The sequence below is a fragment of the Vanessa cardui genome, chromosome 13 (assembly GCF_905220365.1).
Source record: "Vanessa cardui chromosome 13, ilVanCard2.1, whole genome shotgun sequence".
Taxonomy (NCBI): domain Eukaryota; kingdom Metazoa; phylum Arthropoda; class Insecta; order Lepidoptera; family Nymphalidae; genus Vanessa; species Vanessa cardui.
In genome coordinates, this window is record NC_061135.1 from 13,640,967 (window position 1) to 13,660,620 (window position 19,654).

A 19,654-nucleotide genomic window follows, 5' to 3' on the forward strand; every position below is an offset into this window, starting at 1 on the left:
GCGTTATTTATTGTGTCATTCATTCAATAGTGTTGTTATCATAGGATTTATTACAGATAATAATAAACAAATAAATAGGATTATATAGTAATATCTATTATCTGTGATCTACGTTATAATATGTGCAAATTTCAACAAGAAATCGGTTAATTCAAGACTAATTTCTGAATAGTGAATGACGTTTCGCTGACGTTAACATTTTAAAAATAAACTGATTACTTTACTTAAATCTTGTTCGCTGTCAAAAGTAATATAAAGTTGATTTTAATTTATTTGATTGTATATTGTGATTTATGTAACAATTATAATGTAAAATGAAACGAACGTATACTTCAAATAACTTATTTAGTAGTTTCATTATAAATCCATATGAGCGTAAGTTTTTTTTAATCCATTTTGAATTGTAAATAAATAGGTATAAAGTGTGTTCGAACACTATGTTACCAAATCTGATCTTATTCTCTGACAAGTTATTATTTCACCCAAAACCAAAACTATTTGTTAAACCTGTACTGTTTGTAATAGATAGGTAAATGACTCCTTAATTAATTTATTTTGAATCTGAACTGACAAGTAAATGAGCCACCCTATGGTGGGCCTGGCCAAAAGCTATTGGCTACCTGATATCTTTCACATCGTAGTTATTAGACAATATATTCACCAGTAGTGAGCTGCAACGGCTTAAAGTACCACTAAATAATTAAATATACTTGAAAACAACAGTGTGTTTATAAGTTCACATTTGTTTTTAGTTATAAATCGTAATATTGGTAATCCGAATCTAATAGATCATGTGCCATTAAATGCAAATGAAAGGAAACCAACCGTTCAAATAATCGAAATACATTCTGATGAAACTGAATCCGAACAACAAAATTCACACAATCGTAATAATGATAAAGTACAAAATGATATAAATACAAGAGAAATGAGACGCTTGGAACATGGAGATTATATATTTGATAATAGTAATAGCGAGGATAATGAATATTTAAATCAAACTTTTAATAGCCATTGTGGTATGGATGACGAAGACGAAAGATCGTTATACAATAAAATTAAATGTTTAACAATTATTAATAATAATATCAATTCTAATTCATCATTAGATACTGAGCAAAGTGATGATATTGAAGTCATTGAGTTTGAGGATACACTGTATGACGGCGTTATATGGAATTGTAACAATTCGTATAAAATTTTCGAGTGCAGTGATATTTGCAAGGAAGAACAATATAAATGGTTGTTTTCTAAAAACATTTCCATAGAAAACGACAATGAACAATCAAGTTCCACAAGCAATTCAAACAATTCCACTACCACAGATGACGATGATTTAACTAAAAACAGGAGTCGAGTTCCTACGCCTATATTCAATTTCATCCCCAAATTAAACCTACCTTCGTCACCGTTGCCCACCCTGACGGAAGTAGCAGAACCGAATAAACAATCTTTGTCAGATATTACCGAAACCAGTTCAAATTACAGCAGCTTTTTGCGAAAATCAATGAACAGTTGGTTAGAAGACGGATCAGGCGAGAGTAAATGTGATCGAGCAACACCTAAAAACACAAAATCTAAATTAAGCACTTTATCACAGAGAGAAAGAAGAAGAAGTAAAATAGCTGACTTAATAGATAACAAATTAGAAAGCTACCAGCAAAATGTCTATTGCGAACCTAAGATAACCGTACATGAGCATACAGCGAGCCACATATCAAGTCTAGAAAACACGGAGAATGATTTAAACTTAAATAATACTAATGTTACAATTACGATAAGCGAAGATGTAAACGACGAACTAAATGCAACTGAACTAGAAAAGGTCGAAATAAAACTGGATACTCCAATAAAGTCTCGTACAAAAGTAACATCAGATCCTGTCGAGAAATTGGAAGGAAACTGGACGGGTGACAGCAATGATAAAATAACAGACGTATATGATTGTGATTTAAATACTATAGACAGTACAGTTGATAGTAGAGGCACCAAGAACCTTTCGAATGGAGAAAGTAACGCTAATGAATCTGTTAAAGTTACTTCAAAACTAGCTAATCGTAGTCGAACTAATCCAACAGCTTCTAACATACCATCTTTACATCTTTCTTTTGAATCTGATGTTGATGAAGACAAGTCATGTTTTAAACGTGTTCTTAAATTCATACTTTGCTGTAAATAAAGGTATTTTATAAAATAAAACAAAGTAAATTAAGTTGGCGAATTTATTAAATTCAATCACTATTAACTTCCAGTAATTGAAGTAATTAAAATAAACCTGTTGTTAAACAATTAGGTACTTGCAAAAGAGACCACTTCACGACACAAATCATCAAAACATTCTATTTACACACATTTTCTTATCACAATATAGTTAACGAGCTTTCAAACGCTGCGTATAACGCTGTGAATACATTTAAAAAAAAAAAAGAAACAGATATTTCTTAGGAATGTAAAAATGACATGCTTTACAAATATTCGTATTTAAAAATTGAACAAATAAATGAAGCGAACTGTATTCATTGTGTAAAGTGCTCAGTATGAACAAACGTGTAAAGGTGAATGACCTCTATTTTAAAGTAACATAACATTATATAGTCAACAAAGCGATCTGAACTTAACTAGCGAGGAGCAGTTTTCAGAGTCTGAGTCACATGGATGTTACCTAAACTTCATCGCTGCGAGCACACGCATGTATCGCATGATTGTCATATAATATCAATATTATCTGTGCTGTTTAATGAAACAGCTAAGCAGGTCAGACATGCAACTAGCACGGCTAAGCCCAGTGCTCTGCTGCAAGAACATCATAGATGACACCGTAAGATATCTAGTTCATTATTTAAATGTTATATTACGAGAAAATTAGGTCACTCCCCTTGTTATTGGATCAATGTTAACTTTACATGTATTCTGTATATTCAATTAGCTTAAATATTTATAATTCATCAACAACTATTTTATTATTATGTCAATTATATTTATGACATCTAATAAGAATATTTTAAAACCGGAAAGAGACCAGCCCTTATAATCAGTATTAATTATGACTTTATGTCAAATAAATTACGTAAAAAAAAAACAGCCGTGAAAATAAATAATAGGATAGTTATGTTAATAGAGAGCCGAGATGGGTGTAAATAAAGTAAATCGGAAACGTAGATCCTAAAAGATCGCAGGTTCAAATTCAGATCAGCTTAGTTATCTGTGATTATTTTTTGTTCAAAATTCATCTCATGCTCAATGGCGAAGAAAACATCGTGAGGAAACTTTTTTTTGCTAGAATTCTATCCCTATTCACCTTACTTTTTTCACTTCTGTGATGACAAGGCGAGAATCATTCTGCCAGTGTCACGTTTTATGATGAAGACTCGAAAGAAGACTGATCAGTCCCAATTTCCTGAGTTTTAATTATTGATATGAGTAGAACTTTTCAGATGTCACAGAATATATGATTTTTAATAAGCGAAACTTTTCCAATATTCTTAATTCATATTCAAAAATCGAATAGTATAATATATAAATACGAGTGCCAAGATCATGCCAAACGAGATTGAATTTAATATATAATAATGCGTCTAATACATATTTACTGGCCGAAGACTAAAAAGTATGAGCTGCACAGTAATTTCACTAGTCTGAACATGCCATAGCTATGAGCGTAAATTCGAAATCACACCATTCTATAATCGTTAGCGACGAATAACGGCTGTGTCAGGATTATTAAGATTTAAGATTTCCAACGGCCATCCTCTTACGAATGTTACTGTACGGGAGACAAAACGATACACGTTTATAGATACACGTTTCGAATCACACTGAGGCGGATTGCGAATGAAAGGTTTCCTGACTTGGTTTATATTTTACGAATATGCATTTGGAATTCCATTAGATAGGAGCCCACGTGCGTTTCTTTCCACTATAAAGTTACATTAGAATGTTAGAACTGGTGCATTCCAAACGGAAATTAGCGTTCGTGTACGTTGACAAACGAAAAAGGTACGCAAGTTTCGTTCCACAGGGTTTTATGTTTCGAACGGTTTTCCAATTGGAAGTTTAGCCGACGTGAGCACCGCTCCGTTAGAAATGCCAACGTAATCAGGAAACCCAGGTAGGCGCGTTGGGGCGCGTTGGGGCGCGGTAGGGCGCGGTAGGGCGCGGTAGGGCGCGTTAGGGCGCGGTAGGGCGCGTTAGGGCGCGGCGGGCGGTCACGAGGCGGAGGGCAGCGCGAACTCGCGGCGGATGTAGAACAGGATGTAGGGCTTGCACGCCGCCACGGCGCTGGCGTCCGTCGCGCGCACCGTCTGGTCGTTGAAGTGGAACCACTGCTCCTCGTTGATGGCGAACGCCGTGTAGTGCCCCGAGCCGGCGCTGCAATGACACACGCATGTCAGTACGACACCAAAAGAGGAGGAAGAAGAGGACAAATTTGAATAAAACTAGTTATACCGGATTTGAATCGCGTATATTAATTATTTTTGGCATCACGGGGAGACATCGGGTAGTCTACCCGTGACCACGAACGCTGTAAAGTGCTCGAAACGTCGGGATGCCAAAAATAATTAATATACGCGATTCAAATCCGGTATAACTTTTATTATATTATATAATAAGTTTTATTCAAATGTGTAATAATCGCGAAAATTTAAGACAACACTAGAGGACAAACTGTTTTTTTTTTTTTGTATAATTGAGCTATGGTATCCGAATTTAAATTTTTGTCTCACTGGTAGAAAGCTACATTATTCCTGAGTGCTATAATATGTTATAAATTATATTCAAATCATATCATTATATTATAAGTAAACTTGTGAATCTTCTTTAATATATCAAAAACAATCGCTTGTCCTCATTTGTTCTGTATAAATTTATCATCAGCGTGGTATTATGAAATCGCAAGAAATATGCTCCTTGGGTATAATTAAGGTAGGACGTCAATACCCCATAACCACATAGATAGTTGACAGGCATTATTGCGTTATGTTTTATGGACGCGCTTAATTAAATGTAAGTATGGTGAGAGCATGTGAGTGGGTGTTAGGTAGTGGTGTGGTGGTACCCGGAGCCGTGGTGCACGATGACGGCGGCCAGGTCGTAGAGGAAGCTGCCGCGGCCCGAGCGCCGCGTGTCGGGCACGTTGGCCAGCACGAAGCGCGACATGTCGAGCGAGCTCAGCGGGAACGATATGCTCGTGTCCACTTTTGTCCTACGATTGGAATTCATTCATTCATTCATTTATTTCAATATTTATCTTTTCAATTTATATGTAAACATGTTCAGCATATAAATGGGCAAAGCAAGAAGGAGTAATGATAATTTAGGTAACTATGTTTGCGCATTGTATGAATATATCTTCGACGCTGATAGCTAATCTCCATATAAAATGGCCGCAATGGCTAAATTCGATAATGACGTCATCACTGACGTATAATATATATGTGTATCCATTGCTATAGAAATTATAATTTTAATAGGGTGTGATGGACAATATTAATTGAGCAATTTTGTTATCTTTACTCAGAGGTCAGTGAAACTTGCCTAAAGTAATTGTGCCACCGGAATCTCTTAAGGTGTAAACATAGAACATTGGGTAATCTCCGTATCCAAAACTGCTTGGTTGATTTCTGTTTACATTTACAACTACTGCAGAAGTAACGCTCTGTATCGGCTAACTCTTCAACCTGAAATAGATAAGATATTTTACAACCAATTTATAAAATTACTTAAGAAGTAACAAATTCAATTTTTATGATTATTATTACTATATATTTTGTGTTATTTCAAAAGCCATAGTTTTTATAAAAATATATTATTTTTAATAGAAAGATAAAAAATAACAAATAAAATATACCTGAACAAAGCTTGAAAGACAGTCAGTAAGTGCCACGGGAGTCTCGTGTCTACCTGACTCGGGCAACTCCAGAGACAGGTCTAGGAATGGGTCAAATTTCTTACTCTCTGTCCCACAAGCCAGACAGCGGACCTGAAAATAAATAAACCGATAGCTATATTCAACTTATTTCATTACTGATAAGCTTACTTGTTTACTTTATATCCTTCTGATTTATAAGGGCCATGTATCAGCACTTGAAACGTGGATTATGGCGAATTTAGCTTTGCCGCATTAATTTCTCAGCAAATATGGTATTAAATACTAATACAAAATAATACTAGTTTTGGATATCGTTTTAACGGTTGGTTGTCAAGTTTTAGGCATAAAAAAGTGCTTCCTTGGTACTCAAGTTTAATTCGTTTCAAATTACATGACACATTTTTTTTCTCTGGCTAAATATTACTTTCCCATACTTATGCCATTATTGGCCGCCATAGCATCCGCGCCGTCGGCAGTTTATGTGATTAATGATATTCGCCCTTATGCAGTATTAACTGTACCACGTGGTACATATAACCTAACCTACACGCTAAGCTTACGTAGGATTAAGAACCTCTAAATGTCTCGTCCTTGTTTTCTAAGGATTTATAAATAGAATTGTTATGATTTTGATTGTTTCAGAGAGCTTCCCTTTACCGCCGAGTAAGAAATGAAACACAGATTAAATTCATCAAAATTCAGACTTGCCTAGCTTTGAACCCGTGATATTTGGCTACAATACACTAACAGTTGGGCCACGGTATTATCTGAATCAATAATCTCAGTACTCCTAGTACATTTATTCCAACTGGATAAGTTTCGCTGATGAAGTCATATTGCTCCTTCCATATAGCTCATTTTAACATTTGACACACTAGTGTCCCTATACAATAAGTTTAAAGGTCCTTAGAGGACGAGTCATAGTGATGCAGTTGGGCACGCACCTCGCTCTGCAGCGTGCCGCCGAACACGGCCGTGACGATGGAGGCGGCGGGCCGCTCTCCCGGCAGCAGCTGCTGCAGCTCCGTGTGCAATCTGTGGACAGGGGGTGCTGTTAGTGGGATCCTTTGGGGGGGGGTGAGCCAGTGACTGCGGGCGCAGGAGAATACTTAACGGCACCTGTGCCGTATTTAGGGGAGGGCAACCGGGTCAACTGCCCTGGGGCCTCGACATCACTGGGGGCCACAGTTTTCAGCAAGTTAACAAATACCGAGATATAGTCAAATTATGATAATGTTATTATTTTATATTTTAAAAGTTAACGATACAAGTAAATAAATCATAGTATTTAATAAATATTTCAATTCTGATTGAAATAAAAAAGTAATTAATTCATGATAATATAATTATTAGGTTGTTCACGCTTCTGTTTGTCTAGGGCCCCCACTACTTTGTGGCCCGGGGGCCTGCAGACCTTTAAATCCGACTCTGAACAGCACTGGTGACCGCTCACCATCAGGCAGTCCATTTGCTCATCCACCAATATTACATAATACCATCTAGCCCAAAAGGGAACTAACGTAATTATACATTGTTGTATAAAACAACAATATTATCACCATTCATAACAAAGATATTATCAGTAGAAACTTCAATTCAGATTATTATTAATTTTTTACACTGATCGTCACTATTTGATTAAGGAAAAAATAATTTAATAAATAACAAAAAAAAGGTATTTAATCGACTCACCTATCCAACATATACCGCAAAAATTCGTGCGCGTCTTGTTGCTGGTAGCCGCGAAACCGTGGTACCACCTTCCAGATGACCAGGAACAGGCACTCCGGAGATATAGCGCCCTTCGACCCGCATCCGCCCGTGTTCAGGTTTATAAGTACCTGTGGTCATGAACATACCCGTTTAAATACTTTATTGCATTATAAAGCAAATTGATGGCATATTGTGGCAAAATTTTGAGAGAAACATGCAGATTTTCTTACAATATAATCTTAATTGTCAGTACTGACTCAGTAGGAGATTTATTATGAAGAATAAAAAACTGAAGTTTTAAGATTTGGACCTCCTGAATCTTGAATTAAGTTTCTCATATTTCTCTCTTTATGAAGCAGTTTACAGTGCTCACTCTTACCTTCCTGAGCTCCTCTGCCATCACAACGTCATGCATCTCTTGACGGGTGTAACTCCTCGAATGGTACACTTTACGTCCATTCGATTTCATTTCCAACGATGGCAGCTGACTGAAGTAACAACTAAATTCCTGTATATTATTAAGACTCTGCAGCACCGCATTCATAAAACATGTGTTGCCTAAATTTTTTAAACCTACTATCTTCTTCTCTCTCTGACTCTTTCCATTACAAGGAGATGATTTCTTCTCTTTGCTCCTTGAAGGTTGACTTGTATTCTCTGCTGAGCTACTGTCTTCGGAATGAGATCGTTTCCGTGAACGTGGTCGCAAGCTACGCACTGGTTCTTCCGCATTCTAAAATAAACAATCAATTATTTCAAACATCTAAAACTAAAACTATCTCACTGACATTGGTCTATCACCACAGACAGGTTTAAAGTGTAAGTTTATAAATAAGTCGATTATGTCGAGTAATGAGTCGAGATGGCCCAGTGGTTAGAACGCGTGCGTCTTAACCGATGATTGCGGGTTCAAACCCAGGCAAGCACCGCTGATACATGTGCTTAATTTGTCTTTTAAATTCATCTCGTGCTCAGCGGTGAAGGAAAACATCGTGAGGAAACCTGCATGTGACAAATTTCATAGAAATTCTTCCATTCGCATTGGAACAGCATAGTGGAATATGTTCCAAACCTTCTCCTCAAAGGGAGGAGGTCTTTAGCCCAGCAGTGGGAATTTACAGGCTGTTGTTGTTTGTTTGTTGTAATAAATAACACAAACTCTCCTGTCTACACAGAATATATTACATATATAGTGCACAAGTGTGTCTACAAACACAGGTGCACTGTGTGCATCTAACTTCCAAGCTGTTGAGAATGTTTCAAAAGAAAAACCAAATTGGTTTATATCAATTTTATGCTATACTATTTATATGGGGCCCCTATACTAGCGGGGAAATGCTTCAATAAGTAGTAAGCAATTATCAGGCTCAAAATGTCATGTCATTGTATAAACACAGAAAAAATATATATATGATGAATAATCTAGATCATTATCATAATATTAGATAATGCTAATCACTTTTAAAATATATAGAGCAATAAAACAATTTTGATATTGATACCTTTGCAGTTTTTGATGTTTTATTTTCTGTCATATCGGAGACACTCGGTTCTGAACTTGGAACATCACATGAGCTAGTCGGCGTCACTTCAATGCTGGTTTCTTCAATGATACTCGGGGACAATCCAATCTTATCGCTTGAATCCAATTCATTCGATACAGGACTGTTGGGCCTCTGATTGTCTTTGACATCTTCAATTTGTTCTATGTTGCTATTTGGTTCAGCGTCTTCATTATTCCTAACATGCATAATACTTTGCCTTATTTTGTCTATAGTTTGAAGATCTACATCGTTTGAAACATAGTCATCACATTTGTAACTGGAAAGAGAAATAAATTTACACTATTATGATGCATATATGAAAAACAAAATATTAACAAATATAACACTAAACTGTAATGGAAACAACTTTGGTTTACTGAGAAAACAATATACTCTAAGGACCATAATTACATATATAAATAAATTATTTATACATATAAATAATAGACAAATAAGTTGATATATTATCTGTGTTATGAATATTTCTAGCAGTTTTATGTTATTGAGTTCTTTCACTAAGTCAAATAAGAATTTATATCTCACCAGTAAACCGAGTACACATCGCAGCTCATACATAGTTGATGGTCAAGTGACTCTGCATGATGTTTTGCATGTCCGTTGGCATACCGGCCACAGTTGACAACACCACATTGCAAACATAGCCAGTTCTGCTCCTTGATCGCACATTCTGTATTAAAAAAGAAAAACATAGACATGATTTTAAATCACAATGGCAATCGTATTCAAGATTTGTGATTGATAAAATTACTAATTAACTTAATCAAATGTATGTAATAAAATCCAAGGTGGTTTTATGTTACTAATTGGGTTCCTGTGTGGTAGTCGTTACAAATACTAACATTTAGTATTGCTAAAGTAAACAAATGCATCTGGAGGATCAGATTTAATAGAACTATATGAAAGCAAATCGCTGATGATGTCAGAGATTAGTTCAACTACGCAAAACTAAATCTATGCCAGCTTTAATGTTAATGTTTTGCTTCGTGAGTCATTATGTTCCGTTGCAAATGTATAATAGGGGGTTAGTAGCGTCGACTACCGAATAATAAATACGAAAAGTTACGTGAGATGAAAAAAAAATTATTAGTACTACATAACGGGCCATATTACGAACCATAAAGCTCAGACCTTAAATCGTATTGGTAGGAAACGCATTGTATTAGATTATTTAACGCATCGCAATCACATCTTCACGGTCACCCATGCCGCGCCCCCTCCCGCTCCGCGCCTTATGAACAGCTGATTATTTTAGCTCGCTGTATTGATTTTTCAAACTAACCTCCCGTTATGGATTTGATGTAGCGTATTTTTACAAGAGCTAATTTTAACCGGCAAATACAATATTTTATTAAAATAAATGCGCATTTTACCTGAACAATTAAAGTCCTTTGTGATCACAGTCTCCTCACCGAAAAGATCGCTATCCAAGTTAACGTTATCTAATAAATGGGTACATTCCATTATTCATAATAATTAGAATATAAAAATAACTCAATAAAATAAGTTCTTTAATTCATAGAAATCCAAGTAAGTCCTTTTGCACATAAAATAGGATTCACAAAATGGTACTCCCGAACGCGAACGAGAGCAATTTATCCATTTCACACATAGAGTAGGAGCGAATGAGCAAGAAAACATCAAGCAAACGAAACACCGCAAACAACAATCGCTACGTTCGGATACGCGCACCGATTGAAATATTTCACGTTTTAATTTTCGTGTATTTTCTTCTTTTCGTATTAAATATATTTTTACTGTTACAGTTAAAATACACTTACTATTTTTATGAAAACGATAGTATTTTAACTAGCTTACAGACGTGGCTTCATCCGTGGGTGAAGTGTCTCTTTTCGGACATAAGTATGGGATGGGCCACGGAACATAAATCCATATTTATTTCGAATATCATCCTAATCCGTCCAGCCGTTTTTACGTGATTGAATAACAAACATCCGAATTATCAAATCTATAATGGATTTCAATATATTTACCCATAATATAAAAAATTGACAAAAAATACCCTATTTCACTTGTAATTTTTTATTACATTCTAGGTCAATAACCTTTAACATTTGACTGCCTCGTTGCTTTAGTAGCAAGTTCATAAAGCCGCAAAACCTGAAGTTCGGGGTTAAAACCCAGGTTGGGCTGACAAAAATTGTTCAGTAACGATAATATTTTAGTTATAGTCTGGAGTTAATTTTGGAAGTTTGAACACCCATGCTCCGTGAAGTAATAGTTGTAGTTTTACTATTAAGTTAAAATCATTTGTCCTACGCCCTTAACTCTCCTATCGTGTCGGATTTTGGGCGAAGGACTATAGGGAATCTGTTAGTCAACATAATGTATCTATCTGCTGAGTTAGCCAGCCTTCTTATAAGAATAGCAAAATTCACAAAAACATTTCTATCTATATTTGGTACTTTTTTAAGCTTGTTCCTCATAAGCCTTAATCTCATAAAAACTTACTTTAAACAATTGTATTCAAGATCATACTTTATTTTAAAGCTTATTCACTTAAATTCATGAAGTCACTAGTATGTACATTATAATTTAGTTCATTCTCACAGATTTGACTAAAGCTCAAATAAAATAATCAAACCAATGATTAAAGAAAATATCTCAATTATAATTAAATATATTGGACGGCATTTTTTTATTGTTTTTCTACAATTATATGTATCTTATTCAAAGCTGCAAATAAAACAATTCCAGATAGGTTTAAAATTTATTATCCTTAATTACGTCTGCCACTGTAACCACCCTGCGTTGCAGGCTGGGTGAGTTGGAGACCATTGATGTTGTTGAAGTCAAGCATTTTCAACATGTCCTTAGTGTCAGGGTCCACCTCAATGATGTCATGTTCCAAAGCAGACACTTCTGGAACATAGTTGTCACGTCTTTCACGTTCCTCCTCCTGCAGTTTGATTGAGATACCACGGACTTGGGAATGTCTGAGACGTCTCATTAAATGGGTAGCAAACCTAAAAATAAATTATTCACTTAAGATTTGTCTTATAAGGCTTAATATAAATATTAAAGATTGCAACAACAAATTTAAAATGAATTAAATATTAAGAAAAAAATTTAGTGTTTTAAATGACACATACTTTCACTTTTGTCATAGATGTCATAATTACTTTTAAATATCTAAATATCTAAAAATTATCTCCCTCAAATGATACAAAACAAATTGTAAACACAATTGTTTTAATTTGTGCAAATGCAATTAAATTTCAGTAATAACAACAAGTATGAGTTATATATTTATAATTAAAATGATCATTAATTTTAGTTTTACGATTATAAATATAGGACTTTAGTTTTAATATAAACATTAATAAAAGTTATTAAAATTGTCACACATAACCTGAAAAGTTAAAATTACTTACCCAGCGATTTTGTTACGGAGAGGCTTGGTGGGAATAATAGCAATTTCCTCACATATTCTCTTGTTGGTATCAAAATCAAGAGTTAATCTTGTATAGTACTTCTCGATGATGATTTTTGCTGCTTTTTTTACGGTCTTAGTTCTAACACGACCCTGGAAGATAAAAACAATACTGTAAATATAACTGTTTGCGGGTACAATTCAATATTATACGTAAATTTTGTGGGTGAATAATAATACAGTACCATGATTCTTTAGATATAAACCGATTTTAGAAATAAAATTATTCTTACCATTGTGAAAACTATGTATCCGCCGTTTGACAGTTAACAGAAAAGAAAAACTTTGTAGTGTACAGATTATAAATTGTTTATAGGATTTGTACAGATACAAAATCTATATTATACAAATACCGATGCAAGTGCAGTGGGAAAATCAATCCGATACTGGTATATATAATTATAACAGTAATCTAAACTATAAATTGCTATTTTAATTTATTTTATTTTTATTGATATAATAAACCCTTTACATATTATTCAATTGTATTATTTCATTTTTTTCCTTATTTTGAATTTCGATTGTTATTTTACCGCATTACAGTATTACTAAGAGCCGATAAATTGTATTATCAAATAATAAATTAAAGATACTTCTTTATTTTCTATTCATATTTTATCGTCTTCATTGGTAAATGAAGCCTTTAATTTAAGAAGAAGTGAAGTATTAAGAATCTTTGTTATAATTGGCCAATTTTACAATTTTGTATACAAAATTTATATCGAAGAGACAGAAAATATCTTCAAATTCTAAAAAAAATATAAAAATACATACAGTTTACCAATATACATACCTATTTATTCCATTTAAATATTTTTATTGTCTATGAAAATATCGAACTTCCGAATCCCGAGTTAGTGGCGCTGTCATCAATTTGTCGTTCATTATCTTTAATTTTAATTTTATGGTGGTGTGGATTTGACGAAGAATCCGAGTTCCGACGCGGTAGTGTAAATTTGCCGCGCTATAGTAGTTGGATCGATAATCCATTATTTTCGGTTAAATTACCTTGTTTTAGTATTTACCTTGATTGTTATTATATATTTTCTTCTTTTTCATACATATATTAAAATTTCAAGATGTTTTGGGGTAAGTAACCGGTAACCATATACCACCACGTGTTTGTTAATTTAAACAAATGTTGTTACTAAAACTTATTAAACGTAATGTTAAATAGACATTTCAGAAGAACGGTATCATTTTATACACCAATTTCGGTTGGGATTCGTTATATCGTTGTAGTACCACCTCGCAACGTGTGGGACTCAAAATGCCGTCAACACATGTTGAATGTGTTTCATATATCATATTAAACTTAACTTCCTCTGATTATAACTTTAAATCTGAAATGGGTTGTGGTAATAAAGAGGAATTTATTATGTTTAGGATTAATAATGGAACCGAATAAGCGGTACTCCCAAGTTGTGGAGAAGCCGTTTCACATATCGCAAGCTGCTATGGACATTTCCACCGGCGACAATGATCCCTGCCAGGTGATGATTGTGGTGGATGGTAAAAACTTCCTCGTGTGCACATTACAGAAGAACAAGACCATTCAAGTACCACTCGACCTGTACTTTAAGGCTGGAGATTCTATTTCATTCTTGACAAATGGTAAGTTCTTATAATAATCTTATTTTAATATATTTTAGTAGGACTACACTTATGTTAATATCGTTAAAACACAAAATTTGGTTAATAACCTCAATTTTTAAATACTTCTTTCAATTGTAGGTAAATGCAATGTTCACTTGACCGGTTACCTGGATCCTGAATTTGAGGAGGAACCTTCAGACGAGGAAGAGGAAGAAGAAGAAGAAGAGGAGGCACCAGCTCTGGTTCCCGCCAAGAACAAGAGGAAACTGGAGAATAGCAATGAAGGAACTGCTAACAAGAAAGCCAAGGTGTGACATAAGTTTGTTTGAAATATGAATCCTGAATAACTGCGAAAGCACTATTTGCTGGCGACCTTAGTCTAAGTTAATTTGGCGTCTTTTATAAATAATATAAATAAAGTATTTTATTTGTATGCTACATACTTTGCAATTGTTACTTATTTGAGCTAGTATAAATATTAAATATTTTTTTATATTTTATGCTATATAACCAACCCAATGAGTCAATATATCTTTATTTAACATACAAAAATTTCACTTGCTTATTAATTCTCAAACATATCTTTTTGGTTTTAAAAGAGATATGTGAGTGCCACGCAGAAGAGTGAACGTTACATTTTTTTCCACCTCACCTCCTTATTTTATGTAGACTATAATAGTATTTTCTTTAACAGCAAGACAAAAAAGCAGGCAAGAAAGCTGCTGCTGCCGAGAGCTCTGACGAGGATGAAGATGGTGAAGATCAACTACAAAAGTTCCTCGATGGGGAGGACATTGATACCGATGACAATGATGAGTCATTCAAAGTGAATACATCCACCGAAGCAACTGACAGGTAAGGATAAAAATATATTTCATAATAATTTTTAAAAATATGTAACTGTTTTGTAGAACTCGTGGAAGATTTGGATGGAACTAAATGTAAGCTCGTTTCAGTATGTAACACCCACTCATGATATATTGTTCTGTCTGTCTGTTCAAACAGCAATACTTGGTGCAATGCCGATTTTAAATAACCTAGTATTGTTGTATTGCAGCATGCAATGTAATTCAGAGTAACGATAAGACCAAGGGACATAATATCTTTGTTTCCAACGTTGGTGATATATATATGAGGTGAGAAATGATGAATATTTCCTACAGTGCCAAGCTCGATGGGGGGAGGTGACCATTTACCATCAGATTTTTATGGAATAGGTCGATAACTATTCCATAAAAAAAAAGAATAAGTTTGTTGATTGAGTAGGAAGGCTAACTTACTCATGGTTCATCTGATAAATTGTGATATGTGTGATGTGATGTGTCATAATTGTTATTACACTGGCATGTAGTCCCTTGTAAATAGTACTATTACTACTACCATAGATATAAATAGACGACGACGATCTATTTATGTCTATGGTATATTCTATATTTGGACATTCATAACTATATCAATGCTAAGTTTTTACCAGTCCCCATTAGTATATTGTTTATAGTATTTTCTGCAATAATACTAATGATATAATTACCTGTATAAAAATGTTGTTTTATGTTTAGTGATGAAGAGTCTGATGAGGAAGAGGAAGATGATGATGACGAAAATGAAGATGAATCCTCTGAGAAAGCAGACACAACTCTCGATACCAGCAAGGATGACAGCACCGTTGACGTGTCTAAGCTCACCAAGTCACAGAAACGTCGTCTGAAGAAGAAAATGCAGAAGCAGAAAGAACCTCAAGTAAATGGAGTTGAGAAAACCAAGGTATATTTACCACTTATTGACAAATCACAATTATGTTAATTATGTTATGTATAAAACGAGTATATAATTAGTTTTAAATATAATTTGTTTTTTCGCTGTGTACTTACTAGCAGAGTAAAGTAGATTCAGCCCATGTCAAATTGTGATTGTTATCAGTCAGTCAGTCAGTCAGTCAGTCAGTCGGTCAGGTACCATAATGCTACCTTAGTGGTTGTGCAAGATATTTTGAACTTAAACTTTTATCATATAGAAAGAGAAGCCTGCTGAGCAGCCACAAAAGGCAGAGAAGAAGAAACCAGAAGCCAAAAAGGATGCTCAAGAAGGTGACAAAAAAGAAAAGAAATCACTCAGCGGCGGAGTCTTTATTGAAGACTTGAAAGTGGGCACTGGAGCAGTCGCAAAACCTGGCAAAGTTGTCATGGTAAGATGATTGTGTTTATTTATTTAAATAAAATTTATTGATTTAAATCAAATTTTAATAATATCTTGTTTATAGATATTTGTTTCCACCAAATAATAGATTTATTATAGGTTCACTTTATTTTTTTGTCAGTCTCAGTTATTTTAACAAATTTTATTGTAAGTTGCAATTAAGATTCTCTGTTTGTAATTAATTGTTGAGCTTATACAATGTAATTAATATTACCACAGGTGTATTACGAGGGTCGCCTGAAGCAAAACAACAAGATGTTCGACAACTGCCAGAAAGGACCTGGTTTCAAGTTCAAACTTGGTGCTAAGGAAGTTATTTCTGGATGGGATGTTGGTGTAGCTGGCATGAAAGTCGGAGGAAAGAGGAAGATTGTTTGTCCACCAGCAATGGCGTAAGTACTCTATAATTTTATGTGTGCGACCTAAAATTACCTACGTACAAATTTAAATAAAAAAGAAGTATTATGAACTTTTTGTTGTAGGTATTCCACTATCCACTGGTAACAATATATGTATATTTATTACTCTTTTTTATAAATATATATTCATTTTTCAGGTATGGTGCTAAGGGATCACCACCAGTTATTCCTCCAAACTCAAGCTTAGTATTCGAAGTAGAGTTGAAGAATGTTAAATAAGTGCTAGTTATCATCATAGTTTATGGACATATTAATTGTTTCAGTTAATTTGATTGTCATTGATTGAATGCCATTTATCGTGTAAATGCTTTCAGCATTTCTACTATTATAATAATATGGAGCATTGTCAAAAATAAAGTTTTATTTTTTTAATTGACATTTCTAAATTACCGAAGTTACATTGTTTTTGTGGATGCTCCATATTAGTTATTTACTATGTAAGTTGATAATTTTAGACACTAAGAATGAACAGGTTATTTAGATTTTAAGAATTAGAAATCATCAACTGTATAATGATGAAATCTGGTTGGATGCCAATTTTAATAAATCTGATCAACTAGGTCTTACCAATTTTAAACAAACTTTATAACTTCAATAAACTTATATTCCATAAATATGTAATATACTTAAGTATTATTCATAGTTCCAGTATAATAAGTTCAGCATTAATTAATTCAAGCAAGTTTAAAAGTAATCTTTGGCGCCAATGGTGATAATGTGAAGTGGATATCTAGTGAAAATATGTCTTAAATAATCATTTAAAATGAGCTAGTTTAGTTATCTTTGAAGAACTTCACATACTAATCAATATCTCCTTTAAAGTATACTTATTTTAAATTGCACAGTAGCAAGGGCATTTGAAGCCCGTGGCAGCCTTTTTTTATCATTTGTAATAATTAATAATGTGCTTATTTTATTTTAAGGGAATGCCTAATAGTCGCTAGACTAAAAATATTGTTTGTATCCTGTAAGCAAATTTTATTTCACATAATGACTGCTACTAAATTTTGACCCATCTCAAACATTTGTTATTTAAATTTTCAATAGCCTTGGTTATGTAAAATAGAGTAAATATTCCATTAAATGTTGTTTTATTTGTACTAACCTGCTTATTTATGTTGAATGACAACTACACATATAACACACATTTAAATAAACTACTCACACAAAGTTAATGCTAACATCTGTAAGTCTGGTACAGCAAGTAGACTCTGATGATATACCTCCTAAAAATTCAGTAACCATCAATTAAAATTACCTTGTTGGATTATATATACGCAATTGAACATAACTTATTGTATATGAAATATGTAATACTAGCAACCATACATATATTACTAGACTTCTCTTGTTTTGTCCTTGAGATTTAATAGGAATTTTATATTGCCTTTATTTAATCAAACATTTATCTTTTCCATAGTAAAATACTGCAATCTCATACAAGGTTTTTGGTCATTTACATATTAACAAATTAGAATTAAATCTATAAATATATATTGTTTAGTAAATAAAAGTGCATTTGGTATAATTGGATTTATTAGAAAATACTAGTTTTGCGTAGAGATCGCACAGCACATGAGGTTATGAAATAAATAACTCGACTATAAACAAGATATCTTGTTTATTCTGATTTTAATCTTCCGTCTATCTTTTGTGGCATTTCCCCAGCATCTTTCTGCATTATTTCTTCAGTGTCGTTTTTGTCAGCTTGTTTTCGACTAAAAGCACAGACCCCACCTTCACATTTAAAAGGAAATTCCGTCTTCACATTGCCGTCCGCGTCTTTAACACCCCACGGGTTCCAAAAACGTAGTACATATGGTTGAATGAATTTGTGCCATAAAAACAACAGAACTGGGATGATAAAACATGGGACGCACACCATCTTGTTTTTTCGTTTTTACTATATTTCACAATGGAATGCCTCAGACTTTCATCCAATTTAATTATGGAATGTGCTAGAATTTCAAAACTAACAAAGGTATAATAATTTACATCAATAACATAAATGAAGTTTGATCTTGATTCAGCTGACTTTGACGGACTTTAGGTTTTCAGTATTGCTAACGAGTCAATGTCAATTGTCTGACAGCAACAATGAATACGTATCTTTGCCGTCAAAACTAATTTCTAAAGCTACGAGTACACGTTGGGTCTGTCTACGTTTGGTCGATATAGTGGGTCACAATTCAATTACTAAAAGTACTTTTTATTGTTTTTTTTTAAGGCGTTTATTTATTACGCTATTTGTCATTGTTGAAAATTGTTCTTAGACATTAAAATATTCCCATTAGACAATGTTCTAATAGGAAATAGTTACATGTAGAGTGTAGACATGTGATATTTCGAAGTGTTATGAAGATCCTCAGCTGCTCTAAAAATATTTCTTATTTAAAATAAATTCTAAAAATAGAACACATAGCCGAAGGTTGTTTTTGAGCACTTATTTGTGAACAAGTACTACACAACTTAGAATTTATATGCACAATGTTATTATCATAAAAAAGTTCTTGGCTGCGAATTTTTAATTTGTTTTTGTTATTGCTACTCAAGCCTCTCTTTAGGACTAGGATTAATGGTCTTATGTGTTTGCATTTAGGTTTGAAACACTAGCATTTTCCTATCATCAGGAAATTGCTACGGAAAATAAGTTAACGCGAAAGTTATTTTAACAAAAAGTTTTAATATTTTCTATTAATTAAGTTTTAATTTCAGGACGTAATACTTACATTTGCAACATCTACTATATTTTTTTGAATAAAATGTAGTCTATGAAGTCAAATAGCAGATTGTTCTATGGCTTAATGACTAATAATTAGGATATCCCTATAACTTCCATATATTT

The 19,654-nt window shown here is 33.7% G+C and overlaps 5 protein-coding genes across 7 annotated transcripts; 2 read left to right on the forward strand and 3 right to left on the reverse strand.

Moving 5' to 3' along the window:
• Positions 1-204: 204 nt before the first annotated feature.
• LOC124534963 (putative uncharacterized protein DDB_G0282133) lies at positions 205-2,179 on the forward strand. The gene is made up of 2 exons (XM_047110998.1): positions 205-375; positions 753-2,179. Exons 1-2 carry the CDS (start codon positions 315-317, stop codon positions 2,177-2,179), a joined length of 1,488 nt encoding a protein of 495 aa, XP_046966954.1. The 5' UTR covers positions 205-314.
• Positions 2,180-2,208: 29 nt separating this feature from the next.
• Positions 2,209-10,784, reverse strand: LOC124534655 (ubiquitin carboxyl-terminal hydrolase 3-like). 3 transcript variants are annotated; one of them, XM_047110618.1, is made up of 10 exons: positions 10,518-10,784; positions 9,670-9,814; positions 9,085-9,403; positions 7,962-8,315; positions 7,562-7,710; positions 6,814-6,904; positions 5,849-5,980; positions 5,536-5,678; positions 5,057-5,203; positions 2,209-4,368 (listed from the first exon to the last, which is right to left on the reverse strand). In XM_047110618.1, exons 1-10 carry the CDS (start codon positions 10,606-10,608, stop codon positions 4,206-4,208), a joined length of 1,734 nt encoding a protein of 577 aa, XP_046966574.1. In that variant the 5' UTR covers positions 10,609-10,784; the 3' UTR covers positions 2,209-4,205. The 3 variants fall into 3 exon arrangements, with proteins under 3 accessions (XP_046966574.1, XP_046966576.1, XP_046966575.1); XM_047110620.1 differs by lacking the exon at positions 10,518-10,784 and adding an exon at positions 10,276-10,371; XM_047110619.1 differs by lacking the exon at positions 10,518-10,784 and adding an exon at positions 10,262-10,364.
• A 1,079-nt stretch (positions 10,785-11,863) lies between these two features.
• On the reverse strand, positions 11,864-12,978 carry LOC124534870 (40S ribosomal protein S17). Its single transcript, XM_047110913.1, has 3 exons — positions 12,832-12,978; positions 12,540-12,691; positions 11,864-12,131 (listed from the first exon to the last, which is right to left on the reverse strand). Exons 1-3 carry the CDS (start codon positions 12,832-12,834, stop codon positions 11,885-11,887), a joined length of 402 nt encoding a protein of 133 aa, XP_046966869.1. The 5' UTR covers positions 12,835-12,978; the 3' UTR covers positions 11,864-11,884.
• A 462-nt stretch (positions 12,979-13,440) lies between these two features.
• Positions 13,441-17,893, forward strand: LOC124534633 (46 kDa FK506-binding nuclear protein). The gene is made up of 8 exons (XM_047110576.1): positions 13,441-13,687; positions 13,985-14,212; positions 14,333-14,502; positions 14,889-15,049; positions 15,754-15,958; positions 16,209-16,379; positions 16,610-16,782; positions 16,947-17,893. The coding sequence occupies exons 1-8, from the start codon at positions 13,678-13,680 to the stop codon at positions 17,026-17,028; spliced, it is 1,200 nt and encodes a 399-aa protein (XP_046966532.1). The 5' UTR covers positions 13,441-13,677; the 3' UTR covers positions 17,029-17,893.
• Positions 17,894-18,327: 434 nt separating this feature from the next.
• Positions 18,328-18,889, reverse strand: LOC124534634 (UPF0729 protein AAEL015238). Its single transcript, XM_047110578.1, has one exon. The coding sequence runs from the start codon at positions 18,692-18,694 to the stop codon at positions 18,431-18,433; it is 264 nt and encodes an 87-aa protein (XP_046966534.1). The 5' UTR covers positions 18,695-18,889; the 3' UTR covers positions 18,328-18,430.
• Between the last annotated feature and the right edge of the window lie 765 nt (positions 18,890-19,654).